Raw genomic sequence first — 17,472 nt, forward strand, 5'->3', positions numbered from 1 at the left:
GGGGTGACTAGATGGCCACATACTTGATTATTAAAGTGTTAGTTAGATCAAGTGGCTACGGAACACGCTTGTGCGAACAAAACAATCACAAGAAGCAGCACACGAGACACACGATTTTTATCCCGTGGTTCGGCCAAGTAACACTTGCCTACTTCCACGTTGTGGCGTCCCAATGGACGAGGGTTGCACTCAACCCCTTTCAAGCGATCCAATGATCAACTTGAATACCACGACTTTCTTCCTTATAGTCTTTCTCCCGTTTGCGAGGAATCTCCACAAGTTGGAGCCTCTCGCCCTTACAATGATGATCACAAAAGAAACACAAAAGTAAGGGAGGGAAAAGCAACACACACAAGATTCAATCCGCATCACACACACGCACACAAGCCAAGACTTGAGCTCGAAACGTAGCACAGTGAGTTCACAACTCAAACAGAGCTCAAATCACTAACACAATCGATCAAATGCGTGGAGGCGGAGTCTGGGATTCTTAGAATGCTTAGAGAATGCTTGGTGTCCTGCTCCATGCGCCTAGGGGTCCCTTTTATAGCCCCAAGGCAGCTAGGAGCCGTTGGAGATCAATTTGGAAGGCCATTCTTGCCTTCTGTCGAGTGGTGCACCGGACAGTCTAGTGCACCACCGGACAGCCACTGTTCATGTCCGGTGTGTGATCTCCTTCCATATCGAGCGCAGCCGACCGTTGCTCCTCGGGGCTGGTTGGCGCACAGGACAGTCCGGTGCCCCTAGCCGACCGTTGGAGCGGGCCATGTGTCGCGCGTTGATCACGCGAACGAGCGTTGGCCGCTGGCACCGTTGGCTCACCGGACAGTCCCGTGAATTATAGCCGTACAACTCTGTCGATTCCCGAGAGCAGCCGATTCAACGTCGGCCAGCCTAGGGCACCGGACAGTCCGCTGTGCCAGGCCGAGCTGGCTGCACACAGCCAACTCTTTCCCATTTCTTTTCTCCTTCTTTTGTCACTGTTTCTAGCACTTATACAAACACATTAGTATTCAAAAACAATGTACTAAGTCTACAACCATACCTTGTAATACGATTTGTATTTCTCTCTTTGTTTAGCACATAAGAACTTAATCAATCGTGTTGGGCATTTAATCACCAAAACATTATAGAAATGGCCCAAGGGCACATTTCCCTTTCAAAAACCAAATCGAATAAACCTCGGCACCCACCCTTAGCAGAGCGAGCACTATGCCCCCGCTCCCATTGACGGTCCTCTGGCAAAGCCAACTAAACCCATAGTTCATCTAATTATTCAGCTAATGGCGTCCCATTCCACCCTCATGGTTGCACTATTATCTCGGGTGGTCACTCAACGAACAGGTCCTTACAAAGAGGTACTCAGGAAACAGCCTGAGTTCCCTAAAGTGTCACAAGAACATCACCATAATCATAATAACATCACCGTATCATAAATGTTCGCATCATATTCGTTGATTAAAGTAGAGCAATAACATGAAGCTAACCATAATAACCCAAAAGGTAATCAAGGGCAAGGTAAATACAAACTAGTCAATCCTTAGGTTTCAATTAAGTGATGCGGGGCAGTGAATTATAAAGTAAGTGGGACATAATGGGTCAAAGGACACTTTCCTTCACCAAACAGATGCTCAGGGTATTCAACTTTGTAGAACTCGAAGAGCTAGATCACTTGGTCGCCAACGCTTGATCTTCGATTCCTCGAAGCTCGGAAACGGATCACAATCTATTCACGACGCACAGCGAATACAAACAGGCACAAACAAATATATACATGCATAAGAACATTAAACCATACAAGATAAAACATTATAGAAACATGCAGTGTGAAATAGAGCTCGCTACTACAGTCACACGAGGAAAAGAAACGTCGAACTCAAAGCTACAGTCGAGAAATTAATGGGTTTACGCTAAACAAATATTAACTATAACTTTTAATTCGACATTGTGAAATATAAATAATTGACATTTATGAAATATAAATTAAAGTTATTTAGTTTTGACTAACTTACTGTTTTAATTGTGGATGATTAAATAAATAACTAATTAACTGACATGAGTGATTATAAGCGAACAGTTAATCTCGCGCACGGATAACGTGATCCGCGTGAACGGCGCACGGCAAGGCGTGCGACACACGCGAACGGCGCGCGACAACGCGTGCGAACGGCGTGCGACAATGTGTGCGAACAACATGCGCGACACTCCCGAATGACACATGACGACGCGCACGAAACAGCACCGCGGCACCCGCACGGTACGCGCAGGCCAACACGATACGCGGAAATTAATAAATAGACAACATAATTAAACTAAACATTTATTAATAAGAAATATTTCAATTAAGATCTGTCTACGAGAGACTGTCCCTTGGCCTGAGGGTGTGACACAAGGTTAGAAGCCGAGCTCTTCCAGAGTGGTATCTCACTGATGGCTCGGGCCCCCCGGAAGGGGGGCCTTCTTCGCCTTCCACCTAAGCTACGCAGAAAGAACCCAAAGCCAATCCTAGGGAACAGTAAAGCTTCATAGGGTCTCTTTGTCCAGGTGCAGGTAGTCCGCATCTTCACAGACATGTCTATTTCACCAAGCCTCTCTCTGAGACAGTGCCTAGATCGTTACTTGGTCTGCTATATTCGTTGTCTTCTAGTTTTCCACGGGGACTTCCTACTACTCCGCTGAATCTCTCATATGAGAAAGTAGGTCACCTGGGTCCGGTAAAGCAGCGTAGATAAGGCTGGACTTTATGAACAAGTTGATATATACTAGGCCATTGACCATACAAGCAGGTAAGTATAGGGCTCGGCTAGGAATCCGTTTATGCTTATAGTTATAAGCTTTCTTCTCACTAGGTAGGGCGAGCAGTTGGTCTTATTGTCCTGCATCATATGAGGAGTTCTTCCACTTAATCATATTGGTAACTAATTATAAATACGTAAATTAAATTCATAAATTAGATTTTAAAATTGAAACATCGTTCTAGTAGCCATCGGTTAAACAAACGTTTAAATAAATTAAATAAATTGTGCAACAGTGGGGATAAATACTTCTAAATTAATATAATTTTAATACGAATCTAACACAACTTGAATGGATCGAATCGGGTTTAAAACGCAAAAGTTATCACTATTTTAAACTAGACTGTAATTCACGCGTACTAAATTACGAAAACGTCATCTTCTTACTCACCTCATCTTCTTCCTCCTATCCATGGAAGAGAGAGTAGGAGGAAGGTGAGGGGAATGCACAGGGGGAGGATGAGGTCAGGTCGGCCGGTGCCACGGGGCCGCGGGGGGGGGGCACGACACGCATGGGGTGCGGCCGAGCCGAGCCGAGCCGGTTGGCCGATCGGCCGCCACCGCCGCAGGGAGGTGAGGGGCCGCGCCGGGGAGGGGAAACAGACGGGGGAGGGGTGTCGTCGCCGGGGAAGGTGAGGGGAGAGTGAGGGAGGCCATGCATGGACGGGAAAACGAAGAACACGAAGAAACCCTAGGTACAACAATGTAGGTTTCTCACTAGGGAAGAAGACCATCGCCGGAGCCGAGAAGAAATTTGTCGATTGATAGAGATTCAGTGGTCCGATCGGCGAACCAGATGCGCCCCGACGAGATGAACGCAGCGGTACCCTCAGATTCCTCGGACGATGTACGGATTGGGAATAATTGCTCGCCGAAGTTGTCGCTGGAGTTGGAACCGCTCCGAACTTCGGCGAGCAATTCCAGGAGCTGGGAATTGAATCTAAGAAAACAGTTTCGTGCTCTAGAACGGGCTCGATGAGAAGCCGGACATGTATATATATATATATAGGGTTCGGACGAGATAGATTTGGTTAAAATTCGGATTTTACCATTTTTTAAAAAATTCAAAAAGCCTAGAAATCTATATTTTGTGCTCAAAATATTATAGATGCTTTCAAAAATTCCAGGAAAAATCCTAAAATGTCTTGGCACCTAATGAACTAAAAAACATACTTAGAGTTTCTAAAAAAACAATTTTAAGTACCTCAATTAAATAGGTTTTGGTTTCCGAAAAAATAGAAAAATATCCCGAAAAATATGAAAATCTATCGAGAGCGTCTATAGGATATACTAACATGTTTCAAACACTTTTTGCACATAGAAACACCATGCAAAAGTTGAGCAGATTCTAGCCATCGAGGGTATTTTACCCGAAGATGTTTTGCCGAAATTAGTCTTTGAAGCGGCGGTGGAGAAAAAGCTTTGAAGTCACCTAATATTTTGGCAGCACGAGGTTTAGGGTAGTTAATGTGACTCACCCCACCTGCTCTATCGCTTTTATACTAAGAAATGGGCACGAAAGGGCGCGAGCCATGGAAAAATTTGCGCGCGTGGACGATAGCCCTTCCACCTTCTCCCTATCTAGTGGACCGCGAGTTTGGCTCCATTTGTATCGAAGTATTTGTTTAACCTTTTCGATAACGAGCTTTGGGAAGTTGTTTTTCGAACCGTCAGCACAAGGCCTCCTAGATATATTTTTTGTGTTCCTGGCTCGATATGAAAAAACGAGTTCATCCCGCAAGGGGCTACTGTTGAGGCCTAGTCTGCCGAAGATCATCAAAACACCTAACCTTCGGCATAAGAAAATGTGTTTCATGCACACAACGAAGGGTGGACGAAGATAGCCTTTGGCCGAAGCAGCCTAAAAAGAGGCTTCGACTGGGCACGTATGTGGCGAAGGAATGAGCCGAAGTCACCAGCTTCGGCGTGGAAAAGGATTTCTATGCAAAGCGGTGATGGAGAAGGCATCTAGTTGTGCAGCAAGAAAGAAAGAGAAAAGACATTGATGCCCCCATAATATTTTGTAAATCATAATTTTAAACTTTACATGAAGTTGTGCCTCTTCTCTATAAATAGGTGAACAGTTTCATGCATACATTCACCTTTTGGAGGATCCTAGGCTTCATTCTTCTTAGCTTTCGAAGTATGTTCGAGCTGTCTCACTTGTAAAGCTGAAGGTATGCCTGTAAATTTATAATATATAGAGGAAGATAGAATGAAGAGTGTTAAAACACATAAGATGGGTAACAAACTTTGTTCTCCATCATGTTTCCATACATTGTTACTTTGTCTTCACTCCCTCTTTTTTACCTACCCCCTAAATCACCCTTTTTAGAAGAGGTAATAAAAAAAGAAGGTCATCACTCTTTAACTTATATCTGACTTACTTTTTATACTATATAGTAATCAAAATCAAGCGACCAATAGGAGTTATGGTTACAATAGATACGACCTGGACGGTCGATGCCAAAGCCGCCAAGTCTGCAGCTTTATATTGTCAGGCTGTCAGCCTGCAGCCTTGTTCTACCTTTCAAGAAAGATAAAAGTTTAACCAAATCAATAAAAAGAAAATACATAGGCAGCCACGGCACACTCTGCGACTTCCGCTACGTTGACCACCAAGTACTACTACAGTATAGCATTCAAATGTGTTAGCATATTGTGGGACCGTTAAAACATTGGTTCAGGCTGCCAGCAAGCAGTACTGGTATGTGGCGTGTTTGGTTTTGCAAATAGTATTGTTATTACCATGTAACCTGAGACAGTTTCGCCAAACATCAAACTTCTGCCGAGATGGAAGAAAAAGGTACCTCAGATTCCTCGTACCGCTGGTACGGCTATGGCAAGGTGGATGTAAAAAAAAAGTTTTGCGTAGCCAGAACCAAACAGGTAAACAAACATGCCTGACAAATAGAACAGTGCCAAGCTCAGCCATGTGTATCCTGAGGCTACAAGTGCCGGAAACACACCCACGGGAGCAAATATCACGCCACACATCACACCCAATGTTACTGTCACTAGGGCTTGTCCGTACTCACCACCAATCTACACTAAGCTATAACTACATGAAATAAATTCACCTGTACAAAAAAAAATACCCGGGTGCAAAATCAGTTTACAGCAGCAGGGCCACAATCCCGGAAATGACCTCAATAATTGAATGATGGCGCGAGTTATCTAAGTGTCTTAACTTTCTACGTACAAATAAATGAATTCGGATGATTATGGGGGGGGGGCTGATTTACATGGAAGCCAAGAGTACAAGAATTGGCGTCAGGTAAATCATCCGTACGCTACATACAGTCGTTGGATGGCCTATTGGACCATACGATCTCTATCTCTAGGGTCCTTGAGCCGTCCTTACCTCCGTCGTGGCTGAGGCTGAAGAACCCGCTGTATACACCCTCGGTGACAACCTTGTCGATCTGGATGGTCACTCTTCCAAGGGTTGACTGCAATGGAAGTACCAACATTTGAGAAAATAACACACAAGAATCACAGGCAATAAATAAGCCAAGGACCAAGAGAAGAAGGCATGACATTCTTACGAGTTACGACCATACCTTTCCAAACGTATTTTTGCTTTTGCATATGATGTAGAGCTTCTGCCCTTTAGGGGCCACGTCAAATAACCAAGTGAAACCCTCGTTCCAAGCTGGGCACATGCTGTGGTTTACCACCTGACGTTCAGCACAGACATAAGTAACCAACTGCACCGCAAATTAACTATTGAGTACAATTATCTACAAGAATTACCTTAGTTTGCCTTGGAGGACCATTTCCTATTTGCAGGCAACAAAATGCATTTGTACCCCCCATTGTCTGTTTCAGATTATTCCCACGAATGATGGTCACTGTCAAGCAACCAGGCAAGCAATGAAGCAAACTATCGGCTCTCTCGTGAAAACTGGGAGGACATGTCTTCATAAGCATTTGTAGTACAGGTATGGCTTCAGCTGAAATCAGGGACTGGGCTTTAGCGATGTCTTCATTCATTTGCGGCCAAGATTCTTTAAGCAAGCAAAGGGTGTCAAGCACGCTCTCTTGGGCAGCCTCATTTCCATCCTTCAAAGCACAAACCAGGTGTGGTATGCACAAGGTTGCGGCCTCAGAAAACCGAACCTTTTTGAAGTTGCTGAATATCACATATATGGTCTTCAGAATAACTTCATTGATAGTTGACGTAGAGAGCAGCTCTCTCTCTAAGGCAGCTGATACAAATTGTATTTGACATTAGAAAATAATCAAATCGATCCATCAGCAAGCAGGATAACACCCATAAGCATTTGCAATTCAATCATTTCATAACTTAATGCATCTGCTTTTATTAGATATTCTTGTCTATAGTAACAAAGACAAAATGGCAAATGGAAAAAAAAACATTTCATTTTCAAAATAGAAGGGCATGAAACTTCACCCATGGACATGAGCAAATACACATTTTAAATAAGAATATCATGGACACACTTCACCATTAAGATTGCCGACTCACCAGTAAGAGATCGAATAAGCTCATTCGACACGTATTCTTGCAGCGTATGATTTGAAAATAGGTACTTCATTAGAAGGGCAGCCTGTCCTGAAATATCCACATTTGGTGAAAGAAGCAATTCTTGCACAACCAAAATGCCCCCAGCTTCAGCAACAGCACGCCTATTTGTCCTGCTGTGCATCACTAAGCTTTGCAGTGCACAAATAGCAACTGTTGTCATGTCATCCGTAGGCTGGTCCTCAAGTAGGCTTACAAGAGCACGGCAGGCAGACACAGAGTCACTTGCCCTTGCAAGAGCTTCATGCTGGAAAATGTCACCTAGTGCAAGAGTAACCAGAAACTTTGCTGACTGGTTCTTAGATTGAGGATCTAACAGGTACTGTGCCAGTGGAGCAATAGCATACTTGGCAACTTTTGTTTCACGGACCCTTGAATTGTTTATCAGGGCTTCAAGCAATCTTGCTGCAGATTCCTCACATCGATGGCTCTTCAGGAGCTCCAAGAGTGCCCGTACTGCCCCAGCCTCAGCCATGGCCACAGCACAGCGTGAGCTACTTTTCTCTTGAACAAGTAGAGCACTGAGAGCTATCGTGACGGTACTCTCCATGGTGGAGTTCAGCAATCTCACAAGTACAGCCATTGAGACTTTGACATAGTTGTCAGAATTATAACGCAGAACATTGCATAACACAAGTGCTGCAGATTCCCATAATGCTTGACTTGGCTGAGGATCATCCTGGACAATTACCTTTGAAAGTTCAAAAATTCCACCTGCATCGGCTACTGCCTTGGGCCAACTCTGTGAGATGTTTTCAAGTGCTTTAACTGCAGTTTGTTGTAAGCTCAAGATTCCAATACCAGCAAGCTGCACCAGAGGAACAACTGCATTTTTTGTAGTGATATCCTGTTGAAAATGTTCCTGTTCTAGAAGATGTGAGAGCACCTCAGTGCCAAGTTGCTGAATTGCTTGAGAGGGAGACTCAAGAAATGATATTAAAGGCTCAATTATTTGACTGGGAGTCAACTTCAATGCTGCTAGACTCTGAGGTTTCTCCAAAATATTTACGAGTGCTTGCAAGGCACTGTGCTGATCCCACATAGTAACATCAGGGCGACGTAAAAGCAAGAAAAGTGGCTCCACCATTTTTGCAGCAGCAGAACTTTTAGCAATGCCACTGTTGTTTGTCAAAATGCGAAGCAATTCAGCAATGGATGAACTAACAGATACAGGAACATCAAGAATCATATCAAGTGCATGCTCAATGATACCAGCTTTAACCATGTCAAGCTTGCAGTTTGGACGATCCTTGCCCAACTTTATGAGAGCACCGATACATGCTTCAGACAACTGATAGTTTGTACCAGGAACAAAACTGACAAGAAGATCAATAACTTCGCTAGTTGCAGCAATTTCTGCATTGTAGTCCTCATCCAGTAATCTGTTTAGAGCACAAACTGCTGGTTCAATAGCCAAACTAGATCCTGATGTCATCAGTGATATCAGGGGTTGAAGACATTCTGTTGCAATTGGTGATGCACGTACAGTTGAGTTCTCAAATAAAATATAGCAGAGTTGAGCAGCATCCTTCTTCAGCTCCAATGACGAACTGAAGGATAAAACTTTGTAAAGATTTTCAAGTGTGTTGCCTTCTACATCAAACATAGCAGAATCCTTAGCGATGTTCCCAGCAGAAAGCTTGATAAGCGCACCAAGTGCTGCCTGCTGTTCTATTTCAGTTCCTGACTCAAGCATGTCAAGTAGTGGTTGAATAGCTTGCCGGGCCACTTCGGTGTCCCTTATATTCTCTGAATCAAAGAGTTTCTGCAACGTCCTTACTGCACTAAGCCTAGAACTTCTCGAACCCAAACGCAAGACAGCTACCAGCTGATTTGAAGTGCTACGTGATGATTCATGGTAAAGAAGATCAGGATTAGTGTATAAAATCCCCAACAGATTGGTTATAGTAGTTTCAGTTGAGTCTTGAGGGCTTAAAGATAGATACTTAGTCAAGGCATCCAAAGCTCCAGCCTCTGCCATAGCAATTTTATTTGACTCACTACCTTCCGCTAGTTGAGTCAGAAGGTGCAAAGCAATCAGAGGTGCACCTGGCCTATCTGGCATTGGTTTAAGTAGATCCACTAGCAAGGGTATGGACCTCCGGGCGGAAGCACCAGTGCAGACATCTTCAAGCTCAAAAAGGCTTCTCAACATTATTTGACATGGATTGTCTGACAACTTGAATTCTTCAGCCATTGTAACAAGGTTTGGCATATCAGATTCTACCTGTCCGATCAATGCTACAGCACCCAAAACTGCACCAGAATTCGCAATAGCAAGCTGTATACCTCTGCTCCCAGTGGAAACAAGGCTAGCCAGTGCCTGAGCAGCAAAGTATTTATTGATAATATCATCAGATTTTAGCAAGGATGCTAAGGAAGGTATGGTTCGTGTTATTTCAGAAGACTGAACAACCACTGAATCCTGAAACAGAGTAGCCAACAGAAGGGCACAAGTCCATATATTTTCTGAGTCTTCATACTGTTCCTGTAACATGGAACAGCTATTACCACTTGGAAATAGGCATAACAGTAGAAATAGTACAATATCAAAAAGACAAGTAATGCAACAAATAATGAAAATTATCTGATCTATGGAATGCAGAACAATTCAGCTATGATAAATAGACCGCCACAATTCTGCTCGTTTGTTCTGTTCTCAGCAGTCAGCACCAACTGAATAGTAAAACTAGTATGTCCAATATTTATGCACATCTGCACCTGGTATCTAAGCAATGGAGTTATCAAGAACAAAGGGTACAAATCTGGAGCCCAGCGTTTCCAACAACTTACTAGGCAAGTTGGCATATAAAAAATGAAACAGATGGGCAGACCAACCAAAAGCTTTGATCTTGCAAAATACAACATTTTATATGTGGGTGTATGAGTGGACTTCTGTTTCTAGGCTAAATGTTTTAATAACCAATAGCCCAAAATTTAAAAGTCATCACCAGTCTAAATGGCCATTGGTTTTCTTTTTAATATGTAACATGGAAGACTTAGTGACACCATATGTGCTGATGCATCTGTATAGCTGGTGTCACTTGTCAACAGATCACCTAAAATTGATCAACAAGCAGTCTGTTACAGGAACCAATCCAGAGTAAAGAAGTCCTTTAGACTTGAGTTAAAAGCATGGGTAATGGATGGATATATGAAGTGACCTATCTTTTTTATCCAGCATTAATCAAAATGAGGATGTAAAAATACAGGAAAACTTAGACCCAACATTGTTAGTCACGATAACGATTCAAAATGGATCTAAGATTTTCACATTACCAGTACATCATAGATTACTCCATGCAGCAGTACAGCATTTTGAAGCAGAAAATATCTCGAATTAAGCAACAAGTTACTCAGATAGTGTGAGTTCTATGAAAATAGAAAAAATTAAATGTGAAACATGCACCTGTCGGTTAGCAGTATAGCTAGCAAGTCTATCAGATACTGTGTCAACGCCATTGAGCTCCATAACAGTATATTTACTCCTTCCATGATAAGAACAAATCAGTGAGAGCAACCATAGTGCAACAGTTTCTTCAGAAACCTTTCCAAGTTCAGGCACACTCAAAACATCCTGCTCATAATTAAGCGAACTTTTTTCTGTGGAAGGTTTCCAGATTTCAATGTCTAGGGATGTTAAAGAGGAATGTTGCTTCAGCATATCAATGAGTGCAGATATCAGATTCTTCAGAACTTTTGATGCTTCCAGAACATCGATGGACCGTTCTCTGCTGTCCCTCATTGCAGATATGAGGATGACTGCACTGCTGATCCTTATTTCCATGTCATTTGACTCTATAACTCTAGTAGCAAGAGAAGTGATGCATCCTTGACTTCTGTTTAAATATTCACCAAGTAGCGAAGGTCGACCCTGACAGAGACTTGCTAGGATTTGAATGGACTTATCTTGAACAGGTGGAAGCCCAATACTAATACAGCGAACTAAAGGTTCTAAGCTTTCTGGAACTTCAAGAAAACCAGTGCATAGAGGGGGGCTATAATGCGAACCCTCCTTTGTTGTAGCCATCAATGTAAGAACATCAAGGGGTTCCAAACTTGTAACATTTTCTAAACTGATGCCAGATAGACATACCAACAGTGCATGAATTATAAAACAGCACTGCAAGTAATCTGGGAGAACTTCACTGAGGGGAAACTGGTTGACCAACTGACGAAGTGACCGCGAAGCACTAATCTTGCCTTCTAAACTCCCATCCTTGAGCACTCTAGTCAAAGCCAAGACAATATTGTCATCTAATGCTTCTTTAGCAATCTGTGCATCTGATAGGAGATTTGCTAATGCAGCAAATGCTGTTTCAGCAACATCAATAGATGATGTCTTTGCCATCTCTATAAGAGGTCGCACATCACCTTCAGTTAAGCAAGACATTTTGTTTTTTGACATGGAACTAGCTGAACATGACAGTGCTCCTAAAGCTCTGGCAGATTGTGTGGCAATCACTTGGTTTCCACTTGTCAAAAGCTTCATGCATGGCTGGACAATTTCATCAATTGCCATTACATCACAAATATCCTGACGCATAGTGAAAATATCAGCCAACACAGTTGCAGCAATCTCCTGTGTTTCTTCATTTGATGATTCAAGAACAAGAACCAGTGACCTAAGAACTTTATTAGCTGGAGCTCCACTCTGGATTAGAGCTCTCTGAGGCGCCAGCACAAGGACATGCCCGAGAACAGTAATGACATGGGCCTTTGAGCTCAATGAGTCACTGAGCAGTAATGCTAGTAACTGATTGATCATAGCAGAATCTGCTGATCGTATCAACTTCTTCAGTGCTTTAACTGATGCCTCCTGTCCACCAGGGCTACCACTCTTTAGAAGCCAAATTAGCGCCATAACAGCCCCAGCACTCTCAATACATGCCCTGATATCATCACTGTCAGAGCACATGTTCCACATGATGTAAGCTGCATCCTCCTTTGCTTTTTGAGATCCTGTTTCTAGTAGCTGGACAAGTGGAGGGATACCTCCAGCAGCTGTTATTGCCCATTTGCTGTCATCTACTTCATCACTCAAGATAGCCAATAAGGAAACTGCATATTCCTGCTGCTGCTCACTGGAAAGCCCAAGTAATGATATTAGCAACTGAACCCCTTCTCTCTTTCCAAGAGCCTCCCATATTCCAACACCATCGCAACACAAGCTAGTTAAGGCACGAACAAGAAGCTCTTGAACATCAGCAGGAGCTATGGTAATCAGCCCAACAAGAACCTTCTTAGAATAAGAGTGATCAAGCCTGTCGGAGAAACAATCATTCCCATATAGACTTGCTAAAGCCTCAAGAATACGATCAAGCTTGCTGTCATGAGATTTTAGGAGCGCAACCAAAGTAATTTCAATCTCAACAGGGTCAAATGATTTATCATCAGAGCCGTCAAAAACCATCAAGGAATAAGCAAGCGCTCCAAGAATATCAGCGAGGGGAACAGGTGACCGGGGTGCTTGGCAGAGCTCACCAAGGTAAAGCAACAGAGAAGTTGTTCCCCCACAAATATTTGATAAAGCACGGACAGCATGGCTTTGCAGAGAATGACATGTCCCACCCTGCATGCATTCCTTTGAGGGCGCTACAACAGCTCCAATCAGAATAGGAAGGCCTCCTGCATCCACCACAGCTTTCTTTGCAATACTGGACTTGGAAGACAGGGCCTCCAAAGCATCAGCCGCACTTTCACGAACAGAAATGATATTATCTCGATTTAGAAGGTGAAGGAGAGCCTTAACAGCCCCAGCATCTATAACTTTGGGAATGCTATCACCAGAAGCAGAGATAAACCGTGCCAACAGAGAAGCAGCATTCGACTGTGAAGCAGTATTCTTGGATGAAAGAAGACCAGTAATAATTTCAACACCTCCAGCCTCAAGTGTGGCCTTCCAATAACCATCTTTGTCCCCACAAAGATTCCTTAAAGCCCCAGTCACAAAGCCCTCAACTACTCTATCTTGGTGAGACCTAGGATTAAGCAAGTCCCACAGAGTTGGCACCACACCTTCAGTCACAAATATTTTCCTGCCTATGTGATCATCCAAAAGCCCACCAGAAGATACTTCATAAATAGCTTCAGCAGCAGCCTTCTTCGCTTCAGCAGACTCAGACTTCAAAAGAGAGATTAAGGGTGGTATACAGCCTCCTAAGAGGACCCTCACACGCAAGTCCTCTTCCTTACAGAGTGCACTAAGTAGAGCTGCAGCATTTACTTTTGCTGCAGATGACCCAACTCTAAGGGTAGATATGAGTAGTGGCATTGCCTGAGAATGGCTACCTATCAAAATCCTTGCCTCCTTTTTCGCTCTAGCCAGTTCAAGTAACCTTCTGGTTGTAGCTTCCTTCCCCGATGGAGACACCATGCTAGCATGGAGGTCTTCCAACAATCTAGCAACAGTGGACATTGCACTTTCAGGATCATCAACTTCTGCCAGGTCACCTTTTTCTCTGTAACAACAAATAAGTAATGAGTTATATACTATAGTTAATGTTCAAAAAAAGTTATATACTATAGGTTGTGTGTTTGCTACTGTGATTCTGACAAAAAAAGGAAATAAGAAAAAATGTGAGATGGAGAGGCTTCAAACAAACACAAAAGCATGTAAGATGAAAATGGAACAGGAACAGCCAGCTAAGCTAATTGTGTGAAGCAACGTTCTTTGAGAAAATAACCAACAACTAATCAGTAATCATGATTAGTCGTCTGATTAATTCATTGACGACTAGCCCGGAGTGCAAATTGTAAGCTGGCCAGCTGGACCAGGGGCACTTTACACAGGGATTTTTGCTTTTGTCCCACCATTGGTGTATGGTTTGTTTACCAATTTATGATAATATTGTTGTGCAGTGTGTGGTGCTATAGTCTAGTAGCAGTAGTAAACAACTTGTGATTTATACGGTTGTACTATATATATCCTGGTAGCAGGGCAAGTGGGCAGGATAACTATACTGCTTGACTAGCAGACTAGCCACCAACTAAATGGATCTGATGATGACAAACCACAATTAGTCAGCTGATTAGTGCTCATATGAGTAAGCTATTTCAAAACATTGTGAATGAGTAACAGGTTAAAACAGGGATATTTTATACCTTGATATAGAAGATGATGTTGATGGTGCGGGCGAAGTTGATTCTCTAGAGTCTCGAGGTTCTGACAAGTTCAAACTTGCCATGCTTAGATCCATACCAGCTTTACACCTTGAATTATTTTATAATTCCTACAGGATAAAAATGAAAGTAATGAGCATAATAAATAATTGCCAGTCTGTGTCATTTTTGCATTGACATAAAGGGGAAAGAAGGAAGCAAAAGGAAAAGAGGTGGTGCCACTTAATCATGCAATTACCAAGAGAATAATGAATTAATATCCGTTTTAAAGCATGCAGCCAGATCCTGTGGAATAATGCATTAATGCGTCATAGCACAGCCAGATCCAGTTCTAACAGCAAAACAAAAGGAGATAGTAGTACCATAGCTTAAACATAGTTCAAGGAAATACTATAACATTCAAGGTTGAACCAACAAACTCTCTTGTCGTGGTGGCTAAAAATTTCAATCCAAAACTTCTGCAAGGTCTTCAATCTCACCGAGAAATGTATTTAACTTTGGTCCATGTAAAACATGAATAAAAGGTTCTTTTGAACTTCAAATAATCAAGTTTCACTAAATCTGGCACACCGTGCTGACAATGAGATTTAGTTGATTTTATAGGAAATGATCACTGGGAAAGTAGTCGAGCACATGAAACATTAGAACATACACAATAACCAAAAACAATGTGAAATGGAGGCGTGAACTGAAATTCCGTGCATGGTAGGTTCCATGGTAGTCTGGTACTCATATAACATAGGTTGTATCACAGCCACCAACAAGCCCACATTGAAATAGTACAATAGTACAATCATGCATCCAGATCATCTGATACATTTGGATCATGACTTGCACTTGAGTTGTATTGTAATCAAAGGTTTGCACATGTAGCAGCACTCACAAGTAAAGGAGGCCAGAAGCACAGGCCCCAACGCTTCCTCCAAGACAGTCCTTTCAAGTAGAGTGTTAGATTTGTTATGGGGCAGAAGGTATGTGGATGAGACTTATTGAACTTTTCGTAGTTAGATGTTCATCAGACAAGGTACTGATTCAACGAGCAACACTTCCTCTTATATACCTTAACTTGAAGAGCAATTTGATTATGAGTTTATGACATAGCCAATCCCCCCAAATCTTGAAAGACAGCAATCTCGAACCTTCACTCACCCAAATTCATGAGGCTACAATGCAGCAGCAGAAGCATCCATCATGGACTCTTGACTCTTCCATAGTGTTCTGTAGATTTTTAGTACCATTCTAACATAAAAAAGGACACATACAGTTGCTAGCGGATCCCACCTGAGTGGCGTATGTGGAAGGAATAACCAAGGCAAGTCTTACCCTGCATTTTGCAGATAGGCTGTGTCCAACATTAGTACCATTCTAACTAACCAAGGAAAAAAGATTTGTAAATTTCATTAGATGAGGACACCGACAGACACCTTCACGAAACAAATATACCTTCGCTAGCTATAGAATTCCTGTGCCAGTGACACCTACACCCACCGAATCTGTCAGGATCACAGAAACGGCCAAAAAATCATGCCCTCCTCCACCTCACCCTACCGACAGAGCCCCCAGGCGATGAGATCTCGGCCGCCGCATCCAATATTCCGCTGGGCGCTGGCAGAAAGTCCGTTGAAGACAAAGAGCGATCCCCTGCCGCCGGGTTAGGGGTGGGGACTTTGGGTCCCGGAGGCTGATCTCTCCCCTAGACCTGCAATGGCGGGAGGGCGGCCCAGCGGTGGGTGGCTGGGGTGACGAGGCAGCGGCGCGCCGCCGGCCGCGGGAGGCGGATGCGGCTGGTGGGCGCAATTGGGGCAGAGGAAGCACGTCGGGCGAGCTAAGGGAGGGCAGTGAAGCCGTGACGGTCGGCGGCGGGAGCGCTGGAGGAGGCTGGGACGGCGGTGGTCGGCCGCGAGGACGACGGCGCGGCAAGAAGAGGAGGATGGTGTCGCGCGGCCCGTCAAAACTCAGACGGGTGGAGCTCAGCGTCAGCGAAACCCCAGTGGCCCCACGCGAGTTGCTACAATTGGGCGATATCGACGGACGCGAGATCGAGAAGGGGGCGTGGACTCACCGTTGGCGGGTGGACGGTGGTGGGCGACGGCGGCGGTTCGTCTCACTGTCGCTGCACTCGCTCGCCCACTGCGCTGGCGGTGTGTGTGTGCTGGTGCGTCCGTTAGGGAGAGTGAGAGATGTGAGGAACTGCGTTGGGAGGAGCGATAGGACTGGGTGCCTTTTTTGCGGGTCACTCCTGTCGTTGTCGCGTTATTTCGGAAATGGACAGCCACCTGCGCGTCCTTGGGCAAATTCCACTTTGGCTGTGGACAGCTCCGATACGGTGTACAGTCGTATAATGTACGTGCAGCATAACTACACAAGTGGTACCTTCTTAGGGCATGTACAGTGAAGAGACACCAAAACGGTTCTCCAAGCATAGGAGACAACTAAGAGACTCTATTGTACAATGGAGTGTCTATAAACGTAATCTATTAATAAATACAGAATTAAATGTATTTGTATAGCATCAGATCGATAGAACAGACGACAAATTCGTACAGTGGGAAGTGAGGCGTCTGTTGCTACTTGGTTTACGAGCCAGAGGCGTCTCTTCACGGACAGACGGCTCTAAGATTTTTTTGCAAATAACCCTCTTAAACATCTTAAGAGCCTCCACATTAAACATCACTGTACATGCCCTTAGGAGTACTTAGAGCCTCTTTAGGAGAGATGTATTTCAAAAACTTCAGCTTTAATTTTCCAGCTTCACTATAAAACAGCTCCAGCAAATTATTAAGCAAATTGTTAAGGTGGCATAGCAGGTATGGATCCGGATATTTATTCGGATAATAAATTTTATATCTTTTTTCTTCAATTGTGAATAAATAGGACATAAAATTTGTTATGTAAATTTATATTACTGTTTTCGATATTGAGCTTATTAAGGTCATCTTAAATAATAAATCTCAAATTTGTAATATATCTTTTTTAAATAATTGATATAAAATTAAAATTTTGGAT

General features: G+C 43.4%; 1 protein-coding gene across 14 annotated transcripts; it reads right to left on the reverse strand.

Annotated features, from left to right (window-relative positions):
- Positions 1 to 5,649: 5,649 nt before the first annotated feature.
- On the reverse strand, positions 5,650 to 16,796 carry LOC100216660 (Armadillo/beta-catenin-like repeat). Of its 14 annotated transcripts, XM_020547463.2 has the most exons (10): positions 16,529 to 16,641; positions 15,790 to 15,808; positions 15,616 to 15,684; positions 15,350 to 15,531; positions 14,449 to 14,576; positions 10,754 to 13,805; positions 7,288 to 9,832; positions 6,552 to 7,006; positions 6,359 to 6,475; positions 5,650 to 6,247 (listed from the first exon to the last, which is right to left on the reverse strand). In XM_020547463.2, the coding sequence occupies exons 5-10, from the start codon at positions 14,541 to 14,543 to the stop codon at positions 6,089 to 6,091; spliced, it is 6,423 nt and encodes a 2,140-aa protein (XP_020403052.1). In that variant the 5' UTR covers positions 14,544 to 14,576; positions 15,350 to 15,531; positions 15,616 to 15,684; positions 15,790 to 15,808; positions 16,529 to 16,641; the 3' UTR covers positions 5,650 to 6,088. The 14 variants fall into 14 exon arrangements, with proteins under 14 accessions (XP_020403052.1, XP_035820473.1, XP_035820470.1 ...); XM_035964580.1 differs by having other exon boundaries at positions 15,350 to 15,399; positions 15,616 to 15,790; positions 16,529 to 16,731; XM_035964577.1 differs by having other exon boundaries at positions 15,350 to 15,526; positions 15,616 to 15,790; positions 16,529 to 16,731.
- Between the last annotated feature and the right edge of the window lie 676 nt (positions 16,797 to 17,472).

Source organism: Zea mays, chromosome 2 (assembly GCF_902167145.1).
Source record: "Zea mays cultivar B73 chromosome 2, Zm-B73-REFERENCE-NAM-5.0, whole genome shotgun sequence".
NCBI lineage: Eukaryota > Viridiplantae > Streptophyta > Magnoliopsida > Poales > Poaceae > Zea > Zea mays.

What these genes read in the sequence shown, in the direction of transcription:
- LOC100216660 (XM_008669107.2), bottom strand. Translation starts at nt 14,543, where the DNA reads ATGGATCTAAGCATGGCAAGTTTGAACTTGTCAGAACCTCGAGACTCT. An exon ending in GCTTATTCGATCTCTTACTG is followed by an intron (nt 7,007 to 7,287) that starts GTGAGTCGGCAA and finishes AATTTGTATCAG; the next exon opens with CTGCCTTAGAGAGAGAGCTG. An exon ending in GTCCTCCAAGGCAAACTAAG is followed by an intron (nt 6,476 to 6,551) that starts GTAATTCTTGTA and finishes GCTGAACGTCAG; the next exon opens with GTGGTAAACCACAGCATGTG.